At 42.6% G+C, this 21,016-nt stretch overlaps 1 protein-coding gene across 15 annotated transcripts in view; it reads right to left on the bottom strand.

The window, feature by feature from the left end:
- EPB41L2 (erythrocyte membrane protein band 4.1 like 2) overlaps window positions 1–21,016 on the bottom strand; it is a 120,967-nt gene that overhangs the window by 74,226 nt on the left and 25,725 nt on the right. For all 15 annotated transcript variants that reach the window (XM_048490789.1, XM_048490679.1, XM_048490670.1 and 12 more), the window contains exons 2-3: window positions 11,970–12,412; window positions 10,677–10,880 (exon numbers count right to left, since the gene is read on the bottom strand). In XM_048490789.1, the coding sequence (XP_048346746.1) occupies window positions 10,677–10,880; window positions 11,970–12,398 (633 nt within the window). In that variant the 5' untranslated portion in view covers window positions 12,399–12,412. The remainder of the gene's footprint in view (window positions 1–10,676; window positions 10,881–11,969; window positions 12,413–21,016) is intronic.

Below are 21,016 nucleotides of genomic sequence, written 5' to 3'. Positions count from 1 at the left end.
ACCATTGCTCCCCAGACGAGTCTTTCACCACTGTATTTAAGGTCAACCCGATCCCACCCGTGGCTCTCTTCGGGGCCATCTTCTTCAGGGTGGCTTTTTGGCTCGTTCCCCAAGCTGTCGGAGGGGACGGCATCTTTTTTACCTGCTTCTTGGGGAATCTAGCAGCCAGATGGCCCCCTTCTCCAGTTAAGGCATACATCCAGCTGCTGATGTTGGGTATACTGCGATTCGTAATCCTTGCACCTCGGATAGTTGCTGGGGGTTCCTCTGGATGGTTGCTTCCGGGCCGGGGGTGACTGCTGCAGCGGGCTCGTTTTCCTCTTGGATTGTTGCACGGCTTGTAAAGTGAGCCTGCACGTCTCCAGCCAAACAGATCCAGCCCATTAGATCCTGATCCTCAGCTACCATGGCCCACTGCATAATTTCTGGGTTAAATCTATCTTTGCACATATGCACTGAGATATGTTTGGACCAGTTTTGTAGGCGGCTCACTAGCAGAATTCAGTTTCATAAACCGCTACCAATCAGTTCCCTTGCTTCAGTTTCTGTAACCTCTTTTGGGCTTTGTCTTCTAGGAAAAGGTCCTCGAATTGTCGCCTCAGCCCCAGCATGAATCGATTGAAGGACTGGAGCTCAGATGCATCACCTCGGAAAAGCCCTATGTATCAGGCCACCACTTCTCTTTCTACTAAGGCTCCCACCTCATAGATCTGGTCACTCTCGTACTCATCGGCATTGGCCTACATGTAGGTTTCTACCTCGACCAGAAAGTACAGCACATTTTCAGTGTTGCTGTCAAATGCAGCCTTTAGCTTCCGCCGCTGTCGTCGTGGCCTGGGCATGGGTCCCGGTAGCAGTTGCCCCTGTGGTTGCGGAGTCGGCAGCCCCTGTGGCCAGAGCTGAACTGGCCCCTTGGGTGTGCCCCCACCTCTGGGTATCCCTCTTGGTGGGGCCCGTCGCCCGAGGGCAGTGGTCGGTTTGGGGTCTCCTCAGCCATGGGTCAGGTGAAGAGGATCACCTATTTTTGGAGCAGCTGAATCTCTCACTGCACCCCCTCCTTCTCTCATCTCCATGCATATGGACCCCCGCTCAGTGCCCGACTTGGGGATTACTTCCCCTCCTCTTCCATGTTGTCAAGTTCTTGACCATCACCCTCGAGAACCAGGTGGACTACCATTGGCTCTCATACAACGCCTGGGGATTTTGTCTCCCAGGTGGAAGATCAGGAGGATTGAAACCAGGATGCGAAGAGTCCAGAGGACCAGTGCTGCCACATCATCATCTCATCAGTGCCTTGCCCGTCTCCATCCCCTGACTGGTTGGGGTCCCCACATTCTCCTCAACTTCGTTGGTCCTACCTGTTACTCCATCCGTAGACATGGGCATGAGCGATGGTGTGGGATTTGGGGGAGAATTGGCTTAATGTCAAGCCCCAGACCTGCAGACAATTACCAGACTCTTAGAGAAGCCTTTATTGACAGATATTGGATGGCATGGCTAGAGAAAGCCAATTCTGGCAAACTGCCTTTATGTAAAACCTTTTATCCCCAAGGCCCCACTCTTCCTCCTTTCTCTTTCTCACCCCATATCAAAGGCACAAAAAAACAGGACGGGTATGTTATAGCCATTACTTTCCTCAAGGCCGGTGTGAAAAATAAGGTGGGGTCCTGCTCTTTGGCTGTGGCTTTCCCTGCCCCCATGGAACCTTGTAATCTCTTCCCTCATGGCCTCTCTAAAGAAGCCCATGAGTTCCCGTGGAGAAGCGTCTCTCCAGGAGCCAGAAACCGCCATGTTCGCAGGAAAGGGGGGCGGGGTTGACCTGGCCTCCCGGCGAGAGGTTGCCCTGTCCTCCCGATGGGAGGTTGCTCTGCCCTCCTGGGAGGTAGCTCTGCCCTCTGAGGGGCCTGGGCTGCGGCTTTCGCGTCCCGCCCCCCTTTCCCGGTCTTGCCTGGCTCCAGACGTGTTGTTCTGGCCGTCTGCCTCGTCTCCGGTGGGCGATGCCTCTCTGGAGGAGGGTTCCCGCCGCTCCGCTCCCTCGTCGGCCCTGCATGGGCTGGAATCATGGCGCGGCTGGTTGCCTGGTGCCGGGGAGCCATCACGCGGCCGCGGTGCAGGAGCAACGTCCGCTGCGGCCCTACATGGGTCGCTGGCGCTCCTGTGGGGGGGGTCCCCCCGGCAGCTCGTCCCGGCGCGACTTCTTCTGCTGCCGGGACCCGTCTTTTCCTCCCGCCGCGGCCGCCGCGGGGGCTGCCGTCTTCCGTGTTGTTGCTCCGGAGCTCTTGCTGGCTCCGGAGTTCTTCTGGGCGGCCTGACTCCCTTTGCGGATGGCCGCCCTCGTCCCCTCCGCCGCCGACTTGTGGAAGGAGTCGGGCGGGGGTGAAAAAGACCGGTGAGCCATCTATGGCCGTCGGATGGGCTGAGAGAAAACAAGGAGAGACTCCGTGTTGGCTGGAGAATCCCTTGCAATCCGGTGCAGCTGAGCTTAAGGCGATCACGCTGCACCCAGTCCCTTGTTGCCTAGCTTCTAAACTATATAAAAAAGGCTAAATTTAAAGGAAAAAACCTAAACTGGCTGCAAGCCAGTGAAAGACCTGCACTCTCTGCGAAGGCAGGAGAACTTCTGGGGAACCAAAATGGAGGCCAGGGACGTCACAGGAAGTGGAAAAAATCAACACCCTGCCTCTCTGGACAAAGGAAGGGAATCACCCAGCCAAGATGCCCTAAGTCGCCTCCAGGAGAATGTCACCACAGAGGAGACGTGTGGTGGTGGTAAGGGACTCCCTGCTAAGACAGAAGCAGCAATCTGCAGGCTTGACAAGATGTATCGAGAGGTGTGCTGTCTCCCTGGGGCAAAAAACCATGATGTCACACAGAGGCTGAGAAGAATTGTCAAGCCCACTGACTGTTGTCCCTTCCTTTTAATCCACGTCAGAACAAATGACACTGCTAGACAAATGACACTTTGGGACAGCAGAAAAGATTTTGAGACTCTCAGAAGGAAGCTGAAGGAACTGGATGCACAGGTTGTCATTTCATCGCTGCTTCCAGTTGAAGGACATGGGCCTAGGTGAAAAAGAAGAATAGTGGAGGGAGCAAGATTGTTTCTGCTGCTCAGAGACTAGAACGCAGAGTAATGGATTCAAAGTGTAGGAAAAGAGATTCCACCTAAACATTAGGAAGAACTTTCTGACTGTCAGGGTAGTTCGACAATGGAATTCACTGCCTTGAAGAGTGGTGGCGTCTCCTTCTTTGGAGGTTTTTAAACAGAGGCTAGATGATCATATGTCAGGAGTGCTTTGATTGTGTGTTCCTGATTGGCAGGGGACTGGACTTGATGGCACTTGTGGTCTCTTTCAACTCTATGATTCTATGATCCTTACATGCCTCATCATGCATATGTCAATCACTTCTACCTACACTTTAGGAATTAAATTCACCCAACTTCCAATCCAATTGCTTGCCAACCCCTATTCTGGGACCATAAAAAATACTGGATGTACTCCCTCAGAATTTTTCATGAAATTGAACATGATCTATTACTTGTGAAAAGAAGAGAGGTTGACAGCATGCAGGGTAATATGTGGCTGACATATGGAATAAACCAGGTACCTGCCAAGGGGGAAATGGAAGAACTCCTTGGAGTAGCCTATAGATATAGTCTCCCATTTCCAGTGGTCCATATTTCTGTGTAATTAGGTGTGCTGATAAAAAGTTTAGCCACCCTGTGGCATCTATTCTGTGAACAATAACTTCTATTTATTGTTACTTCAGAATACGTTTTGCACAAATGTAGCCTTTGCACATGCATGTCCCGACTCTGGTATAGGGTCTTCTAGGTATAGAGGTTTACAAGAAATATCATAGAAAGGAATAAGACAGTTCTAAATTCAGTGATTCATTTGTATTGGTTATAAAAGTAATAGATAAATGGTTGAAAAGAGGCAGTTTCAAATAAAATGCAAGCAATAAAATGGTTCATTGTATAAAGCAGCAACAGTAACTGACTGGAATCAGAACAACAGATACAACCATTATAGAAAGAACTAAACAATGCCCTCCATGTGTCTGTGGTTTATGTGGTCCAAAAAAACCCATAAGAAAGCAGAAAGATAAAAGGCTTCGGAGGGCATTCAAACTAGGATTTCTAATAGGAGAAACATAATAGTGTGGTTGGAGGGGATAAAATAAAACTGCTTGAATATTTACCCACAGATAAGATACCCAAAAGTCCGGACCCCATAATCTATTTAGTGATATTTTAAATAGCCTCAGATGATCAGTTTTATAACAATAATACAGATGGAAGCAATAAACATGAAAGGAGTTCTGTCTCCAAGGCACTGGGACCCAAGGGGAGCATTTTAGAACAAAGACAGTCCAGGAAATGGAGAATGAATTCACAAATCTCCTGTCAAGTTTATCCTGAACAGAGTATAAAAATATTTGTTTCCTAGCAAAACCACTCAACTTGCTTCTTATTGTTTCCATAAGCTACCTAGATAGCAACTTGTAAGCACAATATTTTTAACACGTAGGCTCTAGTAATGGTTTTGTGCTAATTGAAATAATGAGGGTGACAAGTTACTAAAATTATTTTAATAGCTTTATTCTTGCCTCTGCATCACAAATTGGTTGTTTTCAAAAAAGTAATTCTATTCACAGTAACCAAAGGCAGAAAGAATTTCTATTTTCAGAGTACCAGCTATTTCGCACAGGTATGATTGCTCTAAACAGAATACAAAACTCAAAAGTAGCTTGCTCTGAATATATAAACAGGTTAGGAGATTAGCTTTTGCAGTCTTTGATAATGTCGTGAAACACTGAAACAGAGTTTGCTATTGACACAAATAGGATGCCACCTTGCACTGCCAAGCAAATCCTACATCGCTATTCTGCTGTTTATGACATTTAGTAAAGCAGCCAAAACATGACATTTTAAAAACCTGGTAGCTGAAAAGAATTTTTGAAATTGCTCATCATGCAGATTTCAGAAGACGCCACTGCAATTCCACAGAAACCCCTTCAATTGCCTATGTGTAGGCTCTTGTGACACTGAAGTTATTGTGTCTAGCAGACACTGATAGAAAGCTCATAACTGAACAAGCCTGCTGTGCTCTGTGAGCTGTGTACTATGCAGTATTTGTGAGTAACGCTGTACAAATACAAAGGACAAGAAGGGGGGGAAAGGTATGCAATGCTACTACCCAACACAATAAGCATATTGTTTATTCCTTCAAAAAGAATCAAAGCACATTCATACAAGACTGAACTGCTCAATTTATATCCAAGTTCTTACAGTTTGAATTAGACCCTTTTTATCTGTTGAAACACGAACAGCAGCAAACACTTACTAGCAAAACAACCAGAGAACATGTAAAATTACTGCCAATAATCACTGCTTCAGCTTTTTCCAAAGGGTTAATAAACATCCGTGTAAGGGAGGAGAGGGTGGGAGGGATTAGAACACCGCAAAAGCAGAAGAATAACCAGATCAGTCCTAATCCTAAATACCTCCTCATCCTGCTGTACCTTACAGGGTTCTTGTGAGCATGGAAATAGAGGAGATTAAACTTTGGGTCCCCCTTGAGGAGAAAGTGGGATATAAATATCTAAGTACAGACCTTACGGATTTACAAATAAAGACTGCAGCAAGATCAGCAACAGCAGAGACCAGCTGACATCCAGTTGTTTCTCTGTGGGCCTGTCAATTCTCATGTCCTAGAACAGTTCCCGAGCTTTTGAAATATCCTGATAGACAATTATATAACAGTAGAGCCTGGAATAGGACTTCAGTGATGGGGAATGCTTCATCAGTTACTTTATTTGTAAAACAGCTTTCAAAATGAAAGAGTACAACCAAACCCCCTCCAAAAAAAAGACAAAGGCTGCAGTTTGTCTCCCACTATATTTGAATGTGTAATTCTTCCTAGGGTAGCAAGTGCTGTCATATTCATAAACTGAATGAAATCATTAAACTCTTGTATCATCTCCAATACATTTCAGCTGTTCAGACGTGCATAAAATATGGTCATGCAGTCATCTTTGAAATGTCTTTTGTTATAAAGATTTAATTAGAACAGTGCCTCTGTGCAGAAAAATGGCTCCAGAGCAATACCCATTTACTTTACACAGCAGTAGTATTTATATAGCACTTTAGGTCACATGACGTTCTTTAGTGTACTGAATACATCTTCACAAAACAAATGAAGCCCTTAAAATGATTCAAAGCTTTTCTCATTTTTTACATCAGGGCAATCACATCGTCCCACATACATATGCAGACATTTATAATGAACTAGCATGCCCGGCCACGCGTTGCTGTGGCTGAGTCTGGTGAAGTGGAAAAGGAAGAAAAGGGGAAGCGAACGGTTCGAACATGTGTCATTGCACAATGACTGCAAGGGACGGGAAAGGCAAGGGGCCCCTCGCTCCCCTCCCTCTCTCCTGTTCCCTTGCATGGCAACCCTGCAGGTCCCTCCCTAATGTTCCCCTTCCTCTGCTAGGGTGGGTGGGCCATGTCCAGGTGGGCTGGTTCTGTCCCTTTCACTCCCTTCCCTTGCAGGCGAATTATCTAGCGTAAAACACGCTGGGAGGCATGAGCTACATTGTGTTCAAATTTCAGAGCGTTTGGTCCAGCAAACCCCTGGACCCTCCCTCACCTTCCCCTTCCTCCGCTAGGGTGGGTGGGCCATGTGCAGATAGCTTGCCCCATCCCTTTCACTCCATAAGGCAGTGGTTTTTAAGGAAAGCATGGTTGGTTCCCTTGTATCAGAGGGTGTTGCTTTGATGGCCAGCAGATGGCACTGTTGCGGAACAGAACTGTGGTTTTAACTGTCACAGGTGTGGCATGTACACAACAGGAGGTGTGGAAACAGTATGAAAACCTGGCCGCACGTGAATGCAACGTTGTGTGAAAATTTCAAAGCAATCGGTCCAGTAGTTTGGGAGATTACCTGTCAGCAGAAAAACGCACTGATAGATTTATATATATACTAGTGTGGCCCGGCCACGCGTTGCTGTGGCTTATTGTGGTGAAATGGGAAAGGAACAGTAGCAGCAAATCAATTGCAGAGGCAAGCAGTACGTGCTCATGCAAACACGCAGCCTGATACTGTGCAATGTCAGTGATGTGTGTGCCCGCATTCCTTGGGGGGGGGAATGGAAAGGCACCCCTCCCACACATCTAGGCTGGCTGGTCATGATCCTTTACCTGGGAGTAAGTTTGGTTGGTGGCAATGGGTGTTGCTTCTGAGGAAACCCTCTGAGGGGCGCGACGCAGCCATTCAAAGTATGTCACGGTTGCTGTACCGAGCTTACTCCTGAGTAATGCGTGCCTGGTTTTCTTAACTGTAACCGCAGTATTCAGGGAATCTAGGAAGCCTGGCCCCTCCCTCCCGTCCCTTGCATGTTGCCCCTCGCTCTCTTCCCTCCCTCACTTCTCTTCCCTTGCATGCCACCCCTCCCCCTCCTTCCCTTCCCTTTTCCTCCGCTAGGGTGGGTGGGTTATATCAAGATGCTGGGCTCCCTCCCCTCCCTTGCATGCCACCCCTCACTGTCTTCCCTCTCACTTCTCTTCCCTTGCATGCCTCCCCCTCCATCCCTTTCCTCTCCCTCCCTCTCTTCCCTTGCATGCCACCTCTCCCTCTCTTCCCTCTCCCTCGTGTGTATGTGTGTGTATGTGTTTCACTTCCACTCAAGTTACTGCCTATGTACTGTTTTCACTGCTCATATCTGGCCATCTGAGTGAACATTCCAAGTAGCATGAACATTCTAAGGGTGACAGTTACACACAGGCAGCTGCATGTCCTTCACCATGGAGCGCCAGGAAAAAGGCGTTTTACCTGCGCCAGGTGTGAAATTTCAGATATGTGAACATCTAAAAACACTCTCGTCTGGCTGACTATAGTGGCTGGGAATTTTCAGAGGAATTGGCCCAGCAGTTACTGAGTTATACTATCATCAACAAAAACACTGTTAGCTTTTTATATAGAGATAGATAGATAAAAAGAATGTGCAGTTTTATTAGGGTGCAGTTCAATGATTTGTCAAAAAACATTTTCTAACATGGTGATCTATTCCTATTTCACAATACTGATGGGAAGAGGCTTTGGTTGGGTGAAAAAAGCTGTGAGAAGCAGGTAGGTAAGTAGAGGACAAATGAACTAGCAGCTGTTGGCTTGGCAGAGAAAGTAGTTCACTCTTCAGTTCTCCAAGGCTTCTGTTAATACTGCTAGAGGCAGGAATGCCCAAGGCCTATCCAAGTATGGAGGGGAGGGGGGGAGATTTGGGCAAGTCCACTCTAGATTTTTACCAGAGGTCAGGGTAATTTTACTTTCTGTGATTTATTCAGACTCTGCAATATCAGATACCCCATTAATCTTCCTCTGGTCATCCATTATGGAACTGGGTCCACAATATATTTTATAAATTATAAAATACACACAGAAAAAAATAAAGTGTCATATGAATATTACCTATTGTTATAAATAAACTAAAAAGTATTTAAAATTACCATTTTCCAATATAAACCCAGCTGTGAAGTATTATAGATTTTCTGCAGGGAAATAAGTCTAATTAAAACACTTTTTAAAAACTTTTTTCCATCCACTGTTTCTGCAGGACAGCCCATTTTGAATATCAAGGAAAGAAACACAGATAAGTTAATATCTCAGTCTATATATATTATAGAACATGAACAAATGGCAGAGCCCTTCAGGGGTGGGCAGTTTATAAATTTGATATATTAATTAATTAATTAATTAATTAATTAATTGTGTGTGTGTGTGTGTGTGTGTGTGTGTGTGTGTGTGTGTAGAGCAGTGTCTGAGCTCACCCCAATAACTCAGTGAAGTGTTTGAATGAGAGCTGAGGGTTGGGCCTATCCTGTCTGCTGATGTCTTTGTGAAAGAGAAGGACCTGAGAAGAGAACTGGTCATGGCACTTCAGCAGCCTTAAAAGAGTAGAGAACTTCCTTGTAACCCTGAACTTGAGAGAGAAAGGTGTGGAGGCATTCTGTGAGAATGGAGATGGGGTGTCACAGTAGCATTATCCTGGTCAAAAAACCCCTACATCTACTAAAAGATGCAATGGACATGCTTAGGAAAGATGTACCACTATATGGCTATTTTCTTGACATTCTTTGTGAAGAGTACAGAACCTCTAATAAAAAGAGAATTCCATTCAACCAAGTTAACAACTCGATCTAAATTTGTTCAGTTTGCTCATAAAACTTGTGAGGTTTACATTCTAGTTAATATAAATGTGGGTTATTGAGGTTTACCTTCATCCAGAGATAGCACATTATAGCATGCTAATACAAAAGTTTAGTACTGTCATCTTTAAATCCTGCTGCAGCAACGTAGTTCACCAGACAAGACATCTTACCATTTTAATTAGGAGGTTTACAAACCCTATCAGGAGCCTTTGCTCATTTATGTCCAGCATACTAGAGCCTCAACTGTGTACTGAATTTACTGCACTTTATATCAGAACCATTAGGGATCCAAACAGTTCAGCAACTAAGAGTGGGATGATAAAGGTTTCCATCTATGAAAAAATCATTTAAGTTAGCATAGTAGCTAGCTTAAGAAATTATGAGAACAAAACAGTGTAGACTAACATGTAGTTTAGCCCCCCCAAATTTTTTATTTGATGCACAAAATTAAAGCTTAAAAGCTTATGGTTGATTCCTTGCATACTTATAGTTACTTCTTCGCTTTGGAAGAGCTGCATAATACCCAAAACCTTGGCAGGCATAAATGCTCTAGAAGATAAGGGAACCCTTCTTTCAGGTAATTGTGTCCCACCCTCTAAATACACACTGATGTACTTACGAGCATCGGACAATCCAGTTTATAATTAGAAGGAAAATCTCTTTGATGCAGGACCGTTTGGCTTCTGCACAGGTCAGACATTAAATAAAATTTGAACAAAACTGGAAAACATTAATGATCCAGATCCAGTAGAGCCACTTCTAGAACTGAACTCCAAACAAATTATTTTTATTCTGACTTATACATTCAAGTCCGTGAAAATCTTTTCTTACCTATAAGATTAAGAAAGCACTACTAAATCAAACAGCAGGGACTTACAGCTAAAATAAGATTACTGGACTTAATCTGCATTTGAGAGGCCGCAACTTCAGCCTACGTGTCTAAACTGCAGTTGCCTTATGACTGAATTCTTCTAAGTAGGAAAAACCTAAGCACAGTGGCCATCTATATAACATGGCCTTATGCTGCTGTAGGCCCCCAAATTCCCCAGAGTGGGCTGGAAACCATAATGGACCATTAGTCCCTGAGAATGGACCATCCTTATCCGTTCACTGGCCACACATGTAGGAGGTAGCAAGCTCAGCCATGTCTTCAGAAGACAGTTCCCGCAATGTGTAACATCTAGCCTTGGAAGCAAAGAGTGATTTTAAAACTGGGTTTTATTTACAACCTGAAAAGTAGAAGGTTAGAACAGGGGAAGAAACATTTGCTGGACACTGTTGTGCTGGCAACACAGATAGCTACACTATTGTTCAGGGTACATTCAAAACAATTAGACATCCTTCTCTAGTCATAAACCATAGTGCTGCAAATGCTCTATTACAATGAATTACAAATATATTCCTATTTTTGTAAAAGTGCACTTGTTTTAGAAAAAGGATTCTGACAGGCTCACTTTCTTACCTCAAGTTCACAGCTGTATTCTGTGCCATCCAACAGTACTACTTTACACTGGACAGTTCTGATCTTCTTAGGAGTTTTCTGAACAGCCCTCTCAATTTCGACTTCAGCTGTCTGCACTTCTTTGGTCTCCATTTTACTTTCTTCAGTCCCTTGCTTGTCTTCCTTTTCTTCAGAAATAATATCGTTACTGTCTTCTTTCGCAAGCTGTACAAGACAGTGTATATTAATGTATTGAAAGGCTGTATTCACAGCATGGTAAATCAGGATCATTATTATTAAACATCTCAACCTACTAATCATCTGATTATTTTCATTTTTAAATTCATAACAGAAAGCCAATATCCCTTCATAAAACCTTATAATTTATATAGCCTAGTAACAATCCTTAGCCAAAAATGGTTTGATAGGCAGAGTTAAACCAAGAACCCCTTCGACATAGCCATTTATGATGCGTAAACCTGCTCTTGGATAGGTATGGATGATGAGACGGCTGTATATGTAGGTGGGGAAGCAATTTGCACTTGGTGAATCTAACTTTAGATGGCCTTTTTCCTACTGTATTCATAGAAATATTTCAAAATCTTGTTTCTAAACAACAACAATCACCACCACCACCACCACACACACCAATTCTGAAATGTTAAAAGTTTTTACTGACTATCAAACCCATTCTGGCAGTTAAAAAAACCTGAGATTTCAGAACCCAGTTAGATGAGTTTACAGGATTTTAGTAATGCATCAATGGAATTGTCAACTAGCAATTTTTGTGGGCTTATTTGTAAAGGTGGTAATAAACATACTTGTAAGGAAGCAGCAAGGTTATGTTTATGTGCGTATACAACACCAATTTTTAAACAGTAATACATAAAATAATCTTACTTTACTGCTTTCAAATGTAATGACAGACTTTAAAAAAAGCAACAAAGCCTTCTATATTAGTGTTTGTAGCAGGGTTTTCCAACAAGAACTGTTAACTGGCTTCTGTACTTGCTGATTCTTCAAATGCTCTTCCAAAAGCTGTAAGCCTTTCAAGAGCCTGCAAAGTATTTGTTAACTCACACAAATCAATAAGCCAAACCGCATTACTTAATTAACAATAACTTGTCTTGCTAGTCTTAATACACCTGACAATACTGAGGATCACAGCATGTCTACCCATTAGTAGCCTCATATCCACTACATGTAATACAGATTTAGTTATGCACAAACATAATATGTAAATTCACAGCAATAGAAATAAAAAATTCTCTGTAGATAAGCTTTCATTCATTTGCTTTTCTTTCCAAAATATACCTGTATTTTAGAATGTTCTTCTTCTTCTTTGCCACCCGCTTTAGCTTCTTGCTGCTTCTCAGAAAGATCTTCCAGCTTTTCCTTAGGCTGAGCTGCCTCTCCTGGAAGGGGACATTCACTCTCCTCTGCTACCGCCAAGTGTTTCTTTTTATCTCCATCTTTGGATTCTGTTAAACTGTATGTCTTTTGTTTCTTAAGCCAAGGTGGGATGAAGCGAGAAATACCCTTGCTTTCAGATGGATCCTTTTCCTTCTTCGAACTTTTAGGGCTGTTTTCACTAGGTGGGATCTCAGGAACAGGAGACCCTTCTGGTATTTCAGACCCCTGCTCCTTTTGACTTTCTGGTGCATCCCCAGCATTTTCCTTTGCTGCATGTGTTTCCAGTTTCTCTGATGCCTTTACTTTTGTTTCTGAACCTTCAGTCGTCATGGTCACCAGAAATGCTGTAAAAACGAGATGCACACATATAAATATTTTTTCATAAACAATAGATTTTAGACAGTGTTACGATATTCATTCTACAATCCAATTTAATTGCACAAATTGCACACAAAAAACCCCATAGCCTATGATCCCAAGACAAACTGCGACTTCGTATGGAATATTCACAGTGTGCAAAGATTAGTAATTGGAATTGCAGAGTAAGAGTCAAATGAAATGCAGAAAGGGGGCTGGTCCTGGTTCCCATTTAATCAACTGCTGATTGCACACTCAGCCTAATATTCCTCACAAAGTTGTTGTGAGGATAAAATTGAACAGCAGAGAACAAACTAAAGTTGCTTTTAGTCCCACTGGGGAGAAAGACAGGTTATGAACAAAACAATTACAATTAATAAAGAATTTCCTTTTTCCAGATGGATCTGAATGATAGCCCATCTAATTCATTCAACAATCACAAAACTGAGACTGGAGTGAGATGATAGCAAATTTGGGATTGTTTGAGAACATCTGCCTTCAGACTCAATCTAGTAAGAAGAGTGAGATTTGACATCTTTGGTAGGATAATTCAGAGCACAAGATTTATTGGTTGCTGTTTTAAGTGGCAGATAAACTTGGTGTCTGCAGTTATCATGTACTTTTTCACATTACAGTGGACATATTTCTGACCCAAATACCTGAGTGCAAACAGGCATCTTTTGTTTTTCATCCTCTTATCAGCAAAAATATGCAAAATGCAAAAATACAGTTATGATAGAGAGGGATGCCTCAGAGTCCTAATCTTACCGAACAATAGCTGTCAAATGTCCTATAATTTTGCTGCTGAAAGAAGCTGAATAGTCAGAAGCCACATCAATTTCAAAACAACTACCTATGAAGTGAAACTGCTCAACACAAGAAAGTAAAACGAAAATGTCATATTCTAGGACAGGTTCAACAAATTGAAATAAGCTTTTGTAATGCACTCAGCAGTGTATTTAAGGCCAGAATAATATTTTATCACAGCATATTGTTCAAACTATTTTCTTCATTTTATAAATGACGATCACCAAATGCTCGCTTAATCTTAATTGGACAACTTAAATCAAATATTTAATTATTAAAAATGTGCTGTCAGCATCTAGCTGAAGTTAATCAAATTACATTTTACTAAAGACTTCTATTTTGGAAACAGTAAAGGACACAGTAGAATTGAAGTTTGTTATTATGTTTTCAGAAGCTTGCAGGAAAATGGTGAAACTGAAATTGTTCTGAAACAGTAATTCTAGAATAAATAATTTCACAATCAAAAATTCCTTTGACATTTACTCTGCAGCTACTTCCTCTCCCAAAGTAGTAAGCATCCACTTTGTTTAAAACTGGGAATCCCTTCAGGAGCAGGAGTTACTGCAAAGTCTCCTTAAACGGAAGGTCCCTTACTCGGGTAGAGATGGCTTCAATAGATCATTACAGCAAGCTTGAATAAAAGAATTTAAAATGGGTGTGTAGGAAGCCAATAGCCCAGTGTATATTTGTCAAACATCAATCAAAGCCAAACAAGGAACTCATCTAGATAAGTATTAGAAGTCTACTTTCCATCTGGCATCTATCATGTTTGTACCACTAAACAGTTTTTCTAGAAGTAAGGCCTAATGATTTCAATGAACTCCAGGTGATCCTTGAGATCATAGCCTTTTGAGGTTAAGAACTGAAGCGTGAAGATTAAATTGACCCTCCATCTTTGCAGCTGATGAATTCCTCATTCAAAAGGACTTTGAGTACTAATGGTCTTTATGTTAACCGCTCAGGAATCTACTGTTCCCTAGAAAAGGCTCACTGACTGAAATGAACGCAAACGATTTTGTTTTAACATACACTACTCTATAAATTACTACTAGCCAATTTAACCCGTGACATGCCAGGAAGCAGAAACAAGACAAATATAAGATACAAGAAAACGTTTCATGTATTGTTGATTGTTTCCAAAATGAATGCCTAAAACTCATGCTGCCCTGCTTTTGAAAGTGAAAGTGTGAGAAATGTATGTACTGATCAACTTCTGAAAACTACTAATACATTCCAATCCTGGCAGAGATCTTATAATTTGCAATTTTTAAAAAATGAAATATTTTATTACATCATATGTACGTTTACAAGAGAATAAATTAGAATTTAGCTAAAATAAAAAAGTAATTCCAATACTACATTCTATTCAAAATTTTCAGATATCTAGAAAGTAAATACAAGTCAATATATTGGTTATTTTGCACATGAAGTGTGCATAATGTAATGCAAGACACATCAATCATCTATGATTGCAGAGACATTTTGTTAATCACGGCAATCTCATTAAGTCACTGATTTTTTTTTCACCCTGAATCTGACTTATGGCAACCTCTGTTGGAATTTTCAAGGAAAGATACATTCCAAGGTGGTTTGCCTCTGCTTCACAACCTCCCAAGTATTCCTTGGAGGTCTCCCATCTAAATACTTGCCAGGGTCAACCCTGCTTAGCTTCTGAGATCTGATAAGGTCAGACTAGCCCAGGGGTAGGGAACCTGCGGCTCTCCAGATGTTCAGGAACTACAATTCCCATCAGCCTCTGTCAGCATGGCCAATTGGCCATGCTAGTAGGGGCTGATGGGAATTGTAGTTCCTGAACATCTGGAGAGCCGCAGGTTCCCTACCCCTGGACTAGCCTGAGCTATCCTGGTTAGGACAGTTGCATACAAATAGTTTAAGGTATCTATAACTACAGGTACAACGTCCTGTTAATGTGCATGTTTTACATAGGCAAATATAAAATTCTAAATATATTTAAATATAGTTACCAGAGATGTAGTGGTATTGTAAACCTTCTTCAGAACCTGGAAAGTTGGGTAGTTGGAGTCTTAGTGTAAGCAAGTTAGAAGCAGATGTAAATCTCGTGAAGTAAGTCTGGTACTAGTGAAATTAAACCCCTAACAGCAAATGCCTATGGTATAACAACTGGCTGAATGTAACTAATTTTTATCGTAAAAATTATAGGTCCATTCTGCACAGCACACAAAAATGTTGTGGGGACGTCTTAAAAAGAGGTGACTTCTTAATTTTACTCGACACACCCTTGACACCTTTAACTAAAATTAAGCAAACTCATGGATGGAGAGGAAGGATTAAATTTCTCCCTCCATGGTCTAAGCAAAGAAAGATTGTAGATTACTTTGCTCCAGGCATATCTATAACTAATTGTTTTGAAGCTTTAGCCAATATCACTGAGGTGTTTGAAAACTTTGTACAAGTGGCATGCTGAGTGGGCCAAACTGACGTCTTAACAACTGACGGCTTAACACCACCAGCCAGCATGGTGCAGTGATTAAGAGTAGGTGCACTCTAATCTGGGAAACCAGGTCTGATTCCCCGCTCTGCCACTTGAACTGTGGAAGCTTATCTGGTGAACTAGATTAACGTGCACTCCAACACAGCTGGGTGACCCTGGGTGATTCACAGTTCTTCGGAGCTCTCTCAGCCCCACCTGCCTCACAGGGTAGTTGCTGTGAGGGGGGAAGGGAAAGGAGATTGTAAACCCCTTTGAGTCTCCTTACAGGAGAGAAAGGGGGATATAAATCCAACTCTTCTTCTTCTACTTGCATTAAAAAAAATTCAACAGCAAAAGACAGTTCTACTAAAGGAGTGGCTATCAGTGACCCACCAAATGGCCTAATTAATTGGACTGTCAATACAAAGGTTAATAATCAGCAACCCCACGCCAAAGATACAACAGAGGATAATCTGACCAGACTAATTTTTCAACCATCTTGGCATTTGGTCTAGTAAGGGATTTGCAGCTGCTCAAGACAACTGTGGCTAAAAGTAACCAAGCTAAACTTTCTTAACTGGATTTGCAAACCTTTTTATTCGTTAAAACCCCCCAGAATGCATTGCTTAAAGTGAATAATGTGACAAAAGCAATCAGTTTCAGATTTTCAGAAAAAAGTGCAAGTTAAATCATTTGAGAGTTAAAATCTATATAAAGGGACAAAGCTCATAAGTGATCATTTCTGAGCTATGTGACTTAATTACATGTAACATCTTGTTAGTGCTTGGTACCATTCATCTATAGACATTAGCTAATTACTGGAATATCCATAATTTTTTTTTAAGTAAACCCAAAACTAAAACTATTTTAATTCCAACAGCTTTTGGATTTTACCATAAATTGCTCACCAATACACAACATTATTAAGAGATTGATGTGACTTTGGCATACATGTAATTTTTGCTTTGAATATCAAACTATTTCTGAGGAGTTCCTCATCATTAAAAAAGGGACATCCAGCTGATAAAAATTTAATACTTTCTTTGTATAGTTTAATAAACAAGAGGGCCCCACCCAAGCCCTGTCTGCTAGAGAAAAGCACACCCAATGGAAAACTAGAGCTTAGTTCCAGCTCATTTCATTCCAGTAGCCAGAAAATGCACATGGGTCAAAAATACAACTCTGTTTTTCTGCTATCTGCTCTACAAACCAAGTGAAAGAAAACACTACAGGAGAAATCTGTCTCAGGTTTATTCTAGTAGGGTGCTATAGTTAAGCTCTTAGAACATCAACTGTAAGCTACAATCATTCGTTCCCAGAAACCAAACACAAGTGATTACATAAATGGTGCTAATGTGTCTTTTCTTACTAAACAGACATAGGCTGTGTTCTGATGGCCAGCTGTCAAGCTCACATGCATACATCTTGCTCCTTTCCTTGCCTTTTTGTGAACAGAATGGTAGTTAAAAGCTAACACTGGTTACATGTGACATGCAAATACAAATGTTTGGGTTATGTTTTTCCAACCCCACTAACTTTACGATCATGGTCAATGAAAAGAGGAATGAGAATTTTGTTAGTCTGCATTCTTGCATTCACACATCAGTTAACTGGAATTCATTACAACCATGATTCTCTTGGGAGGAGTAGAGTAAGGAACTCATAAATGCAATAATAAACATGCGATGCAGATTTTTACTTAGCTGTAGTCAAATATGATAATAATATTAATAGTTATGTGTCCAAGATAGTCATCTTTCAACTGTAACAAAATTTTGGATAATGAAACATACTAGTGCTTTAATAGAAAAGACAATTTCATCATATAACACTAGAAACAAGAAAACAGCTGCAAAAATACAGATGAAACTGCAGCAATTTTACAAGAAGATAAATCTTTTATTGTCTATTTGTTTTGAATGAATACTCATGTTCAAAGGAAAATGCCTTTACATATTAGCAAGGCAGTCCTTATAAACAAAAACATCCCTCCAAAGGGGTTATTCAACTGAAACTTATTTACTTCATGTATAGTCCACCCTTCTTGCAGATTAATAATGCAGATTAATAATGAATGCAGATTAATAATGAAGTGCTGCCAAGTTACAACCAACTCATGGTGATTCCTCCTGGGATTTTCAGTGCAAGAGGTGAACAGAAGAAGGTTGCTACTGACTTCCTCTGAATAGCAACCCAGATCTTCCTTGGTTACTAAAATTAAAGCCAACAATACAATAAAAACCATTAATATGGGAGAAAGGCAGGGTATAAATGAAGTAAATAAATAATCGATCAACACTAAAAACTGCAACATTATCCCTTTCAGAAAAATACACTCCTGAAAAGTTCCTTTTCTGGTTTTGATTAAAAGAATAATGTTCAGGGATAGAGTCAGGAAAGTGCATTTCAAACTAGTTTGGTTCACACAGTGAACCTGCTCACACCTAGTTCAAAAATGATGACTGATATAAACAGACACAAGATTGAGAATATACTAGAACAAACTAGAAAGGGGGTTTAAGGTCATAAATAAGTGAGAAACAAATAATTGACTATTTGCTCTGGGTATTTTCTTCATGTTGAATCCCACAAACTCCTTTTATGAGGCAGTATCAATGTTGCTTTGTCACAAACTGGAAACAACATTTGTCACGAACTGGAAACATTTTAGACATTTTCGTAGTAAATATCCAATACAGAAAAGCTTTTCAAAAACTGTCATTAATTCAAGAGCAAAAAAACCAAACTTTGTTTGGGGGAATCTCCTGATAATATTACCCAGGTTTGGTGAGGTTTGGTTCAGGGGGTCCAAAGTTATGACCTCCCAAAGGGGGTGACCCCATCCTCCATTGTTTCCAATGGGAGCTAATAGAAGATGTGGGCTACACCTTTGAGGGTCCATAACTTTGGACACCCTGAACTAAATTTCACCAAACCTGGGAGGTATCATCAGGAGAGTCTCTTATTAATACCACCCAGGTTTTGTGAAGTTTGGTCCAGGGGGTCCAAAGCTATGGACTCCCAAAGGGGGTGCCCCATCCTCCATTGTTTCCAACAGGAGCTAATAGAAGATGTGGGCTACACCTTTGAGGGTCCATAACTTTGGACACCCTGAACTAAATTTCACCAAACCTGGGAGGTATCATCAGGAGAGTCTCTTACTGATGCCACCCAGGTTTTGTGAAGTCTGGTCCAGGGGGTTCACAGTTATGGACTTCCAAAGGAGGTGCCCCAATCCCCCATTGTTTCCATAACTTTGGACCCCCTGAACCAAACTTCACCAAGCCTGGGTGGTATCATTAGGAGAGTCTCCTAAAGATACCCTAAAAGTTTGGTGCTGCTAGCTTAACGATTGCACCCCTGACAGCAGGCACCCCCCAAATTTCCCCAGATTCTCCATTTAAATCCACCCCTTTCGGCATGGATTTAAAGGGAGAATCTGAGGTCCTCAGTTTAGAAGAAGAATTGGGATTTATATCCCCCCTTTCTCTCCTGTAGGAGACTCAAAGGATCTTATAATCTCCTTGACCTTCCCCCCTCACAACAAACACCCTGTGAGGTGGGTGGGGCTGAGAGAGCTCCGAAAAGCTGTGACTAACTCAAGGTCACGCAGCTGGCCTGTGTGGGAGTGCACAGGCTAATCTGAATTCCTCAGATAATCCTCCACAGCTCAAGCGGCAGAGCAGGGAATCAAACTCGGTTCCTTCAGATTAGAATGCACCTGCTCTTAACCACTATGCCACATTGAAAGTGATGCTGTTTCACGGTGGGGGATAATCCACCCCAAAACAGCATCACTTTCAATGTTGTTTAATTGGGGACAGCAGATTCTCCCTTTAAGGTGGATTTAAAAGGAGAATTTGGGCTCTTTAGTTTAAACACCATTGAAAGTGATGCTGTTTGGAGGTGAATTCCAGCATCACAGTGGCTGCCGGGGGAAGGCGCAAAACTCAGATTTTGCACCAAGCTCCATTTTCCCTCTATGTCTCTACCCAGAGGGGAGGGCAGAAGGAACTGCCAGCTGCCGGCTGGGAGCCCAGCTGGTGGGGGGCAGGGGAGTGCAGGGCGGGGGAGTCTGCCGTCCCCGGCTTTGGAGAGCTGCTTTTATAAGCGCTAGGCCTGGGGCGGGGCTTGGGAAGGTGTGGCCATGCCCTAGGGGCAGGTGGGGTGTGTGGCCCCACCCCGAACGCCCCCATAAAAAATCTATACCTACGTCCCTGTCTCTAGGTTTATCAGGAAGCCATGTTGTCATAGTACTGTCATCACCTGGTCAACATCTGTCCTGGCCTGGCTCCTGGACCGGGATCGAATCAAGATGTCATCTAGGTAAGAATGGATGTGTATGCCATGCCTGTGAAGCAGGATGACCTGAGAAAGTAGGACTTTGGTGAGCTGTGGCTAGGTCGAATGGCAGGGCCCGAAACTAATAGTGTTGGTCTCCCACCGCAAACCTGAGGTATCGTCTGTGTGCCGGGTGTATTGGAATATGCAGATAGGCCTTGGTGAGGTCCAGGAAAGAGAGGAAGTCCCCTGGGCACAGTGCTTCTATAATGGTGCACAGAGTCTCCACACGAAACCTTCTCAGTTTGATGTGTCTGTTGATATAGCGAAGATTGTGGATGCTCTGTGAGCTCTGTTCTTCTTTGGCACTGTAAAGAAGTGCGAGTAGACACCTGAGGACCTCTCTGCTGTGGGTACTGGCTTGATTGCCTGGATCTCCACTAGGTGTTGAATAGCTGTGGCCATTCATAGGGCCCTCTCTGGCAATGGAACAAATCTGTGCTTCGGAAGTTGTGCAAATTCGATTACATATCCCATGGGCACGACTTCCCTGGTCCATGAATCGGCTGGTGTCGGAAGAAGACCAAGCGACCCCCTACTGGAAGGTTGCTATAGTCATTGACTGTTGGTTTGTCCATCTGTGGGAACTTCCCCAATTTTCCAAAGGGACGAAAATTCCCACGTCTGCGCAGAGGTTCTTGCTGTTGGTGCTGTTGCCAGGGTGTCTGTCTGCCACACCTGTTTGCACGCAGCAGAGCTCTATGGGATTGAAAGGTAATTGGAGCTTGGTGACGTTCGCTCACCAAGTGGAGCGGGTGGCTAGTTTTAAATTCCTGGGCGTTATGATTAAAGAGGATTTGACCTGGGGAGTACAGACTACCGCGGTGGTTAAGAAAGCCCAGCAAAGACTGTACTTTCTGAGACTTTTAAGGAAGCAACAACTAGATGGAAAACATCTGGTGCCTTTTTACGGCTGTGCTATAGAGAGTGTCCTAACCCTACTGCATCTGTGTATGGTTCTCCAGTTGCACAGTGGCCCGAATAGGAAGGC

Source organism: Sphaerodactylus townsendi, linkage group LG01 (genome assembly GCF_021028975.2).
Source record: "Sphaerodactylus townsendi isolate TG3544 linkage group LG01, MPM_Stown_v2.3, whole genome shotgun sequence".
Taxonomy (NCBI): Eukaryota; Metazoa; Chordata; class Lepidosauria; order Squamata; family Sphaerodactylidae; genus Sphaerodactylus; species Sphaerodactylus townsendi.
This window is presented reverse-complemented; position numbering and strand designations above follow the sequence as displayed.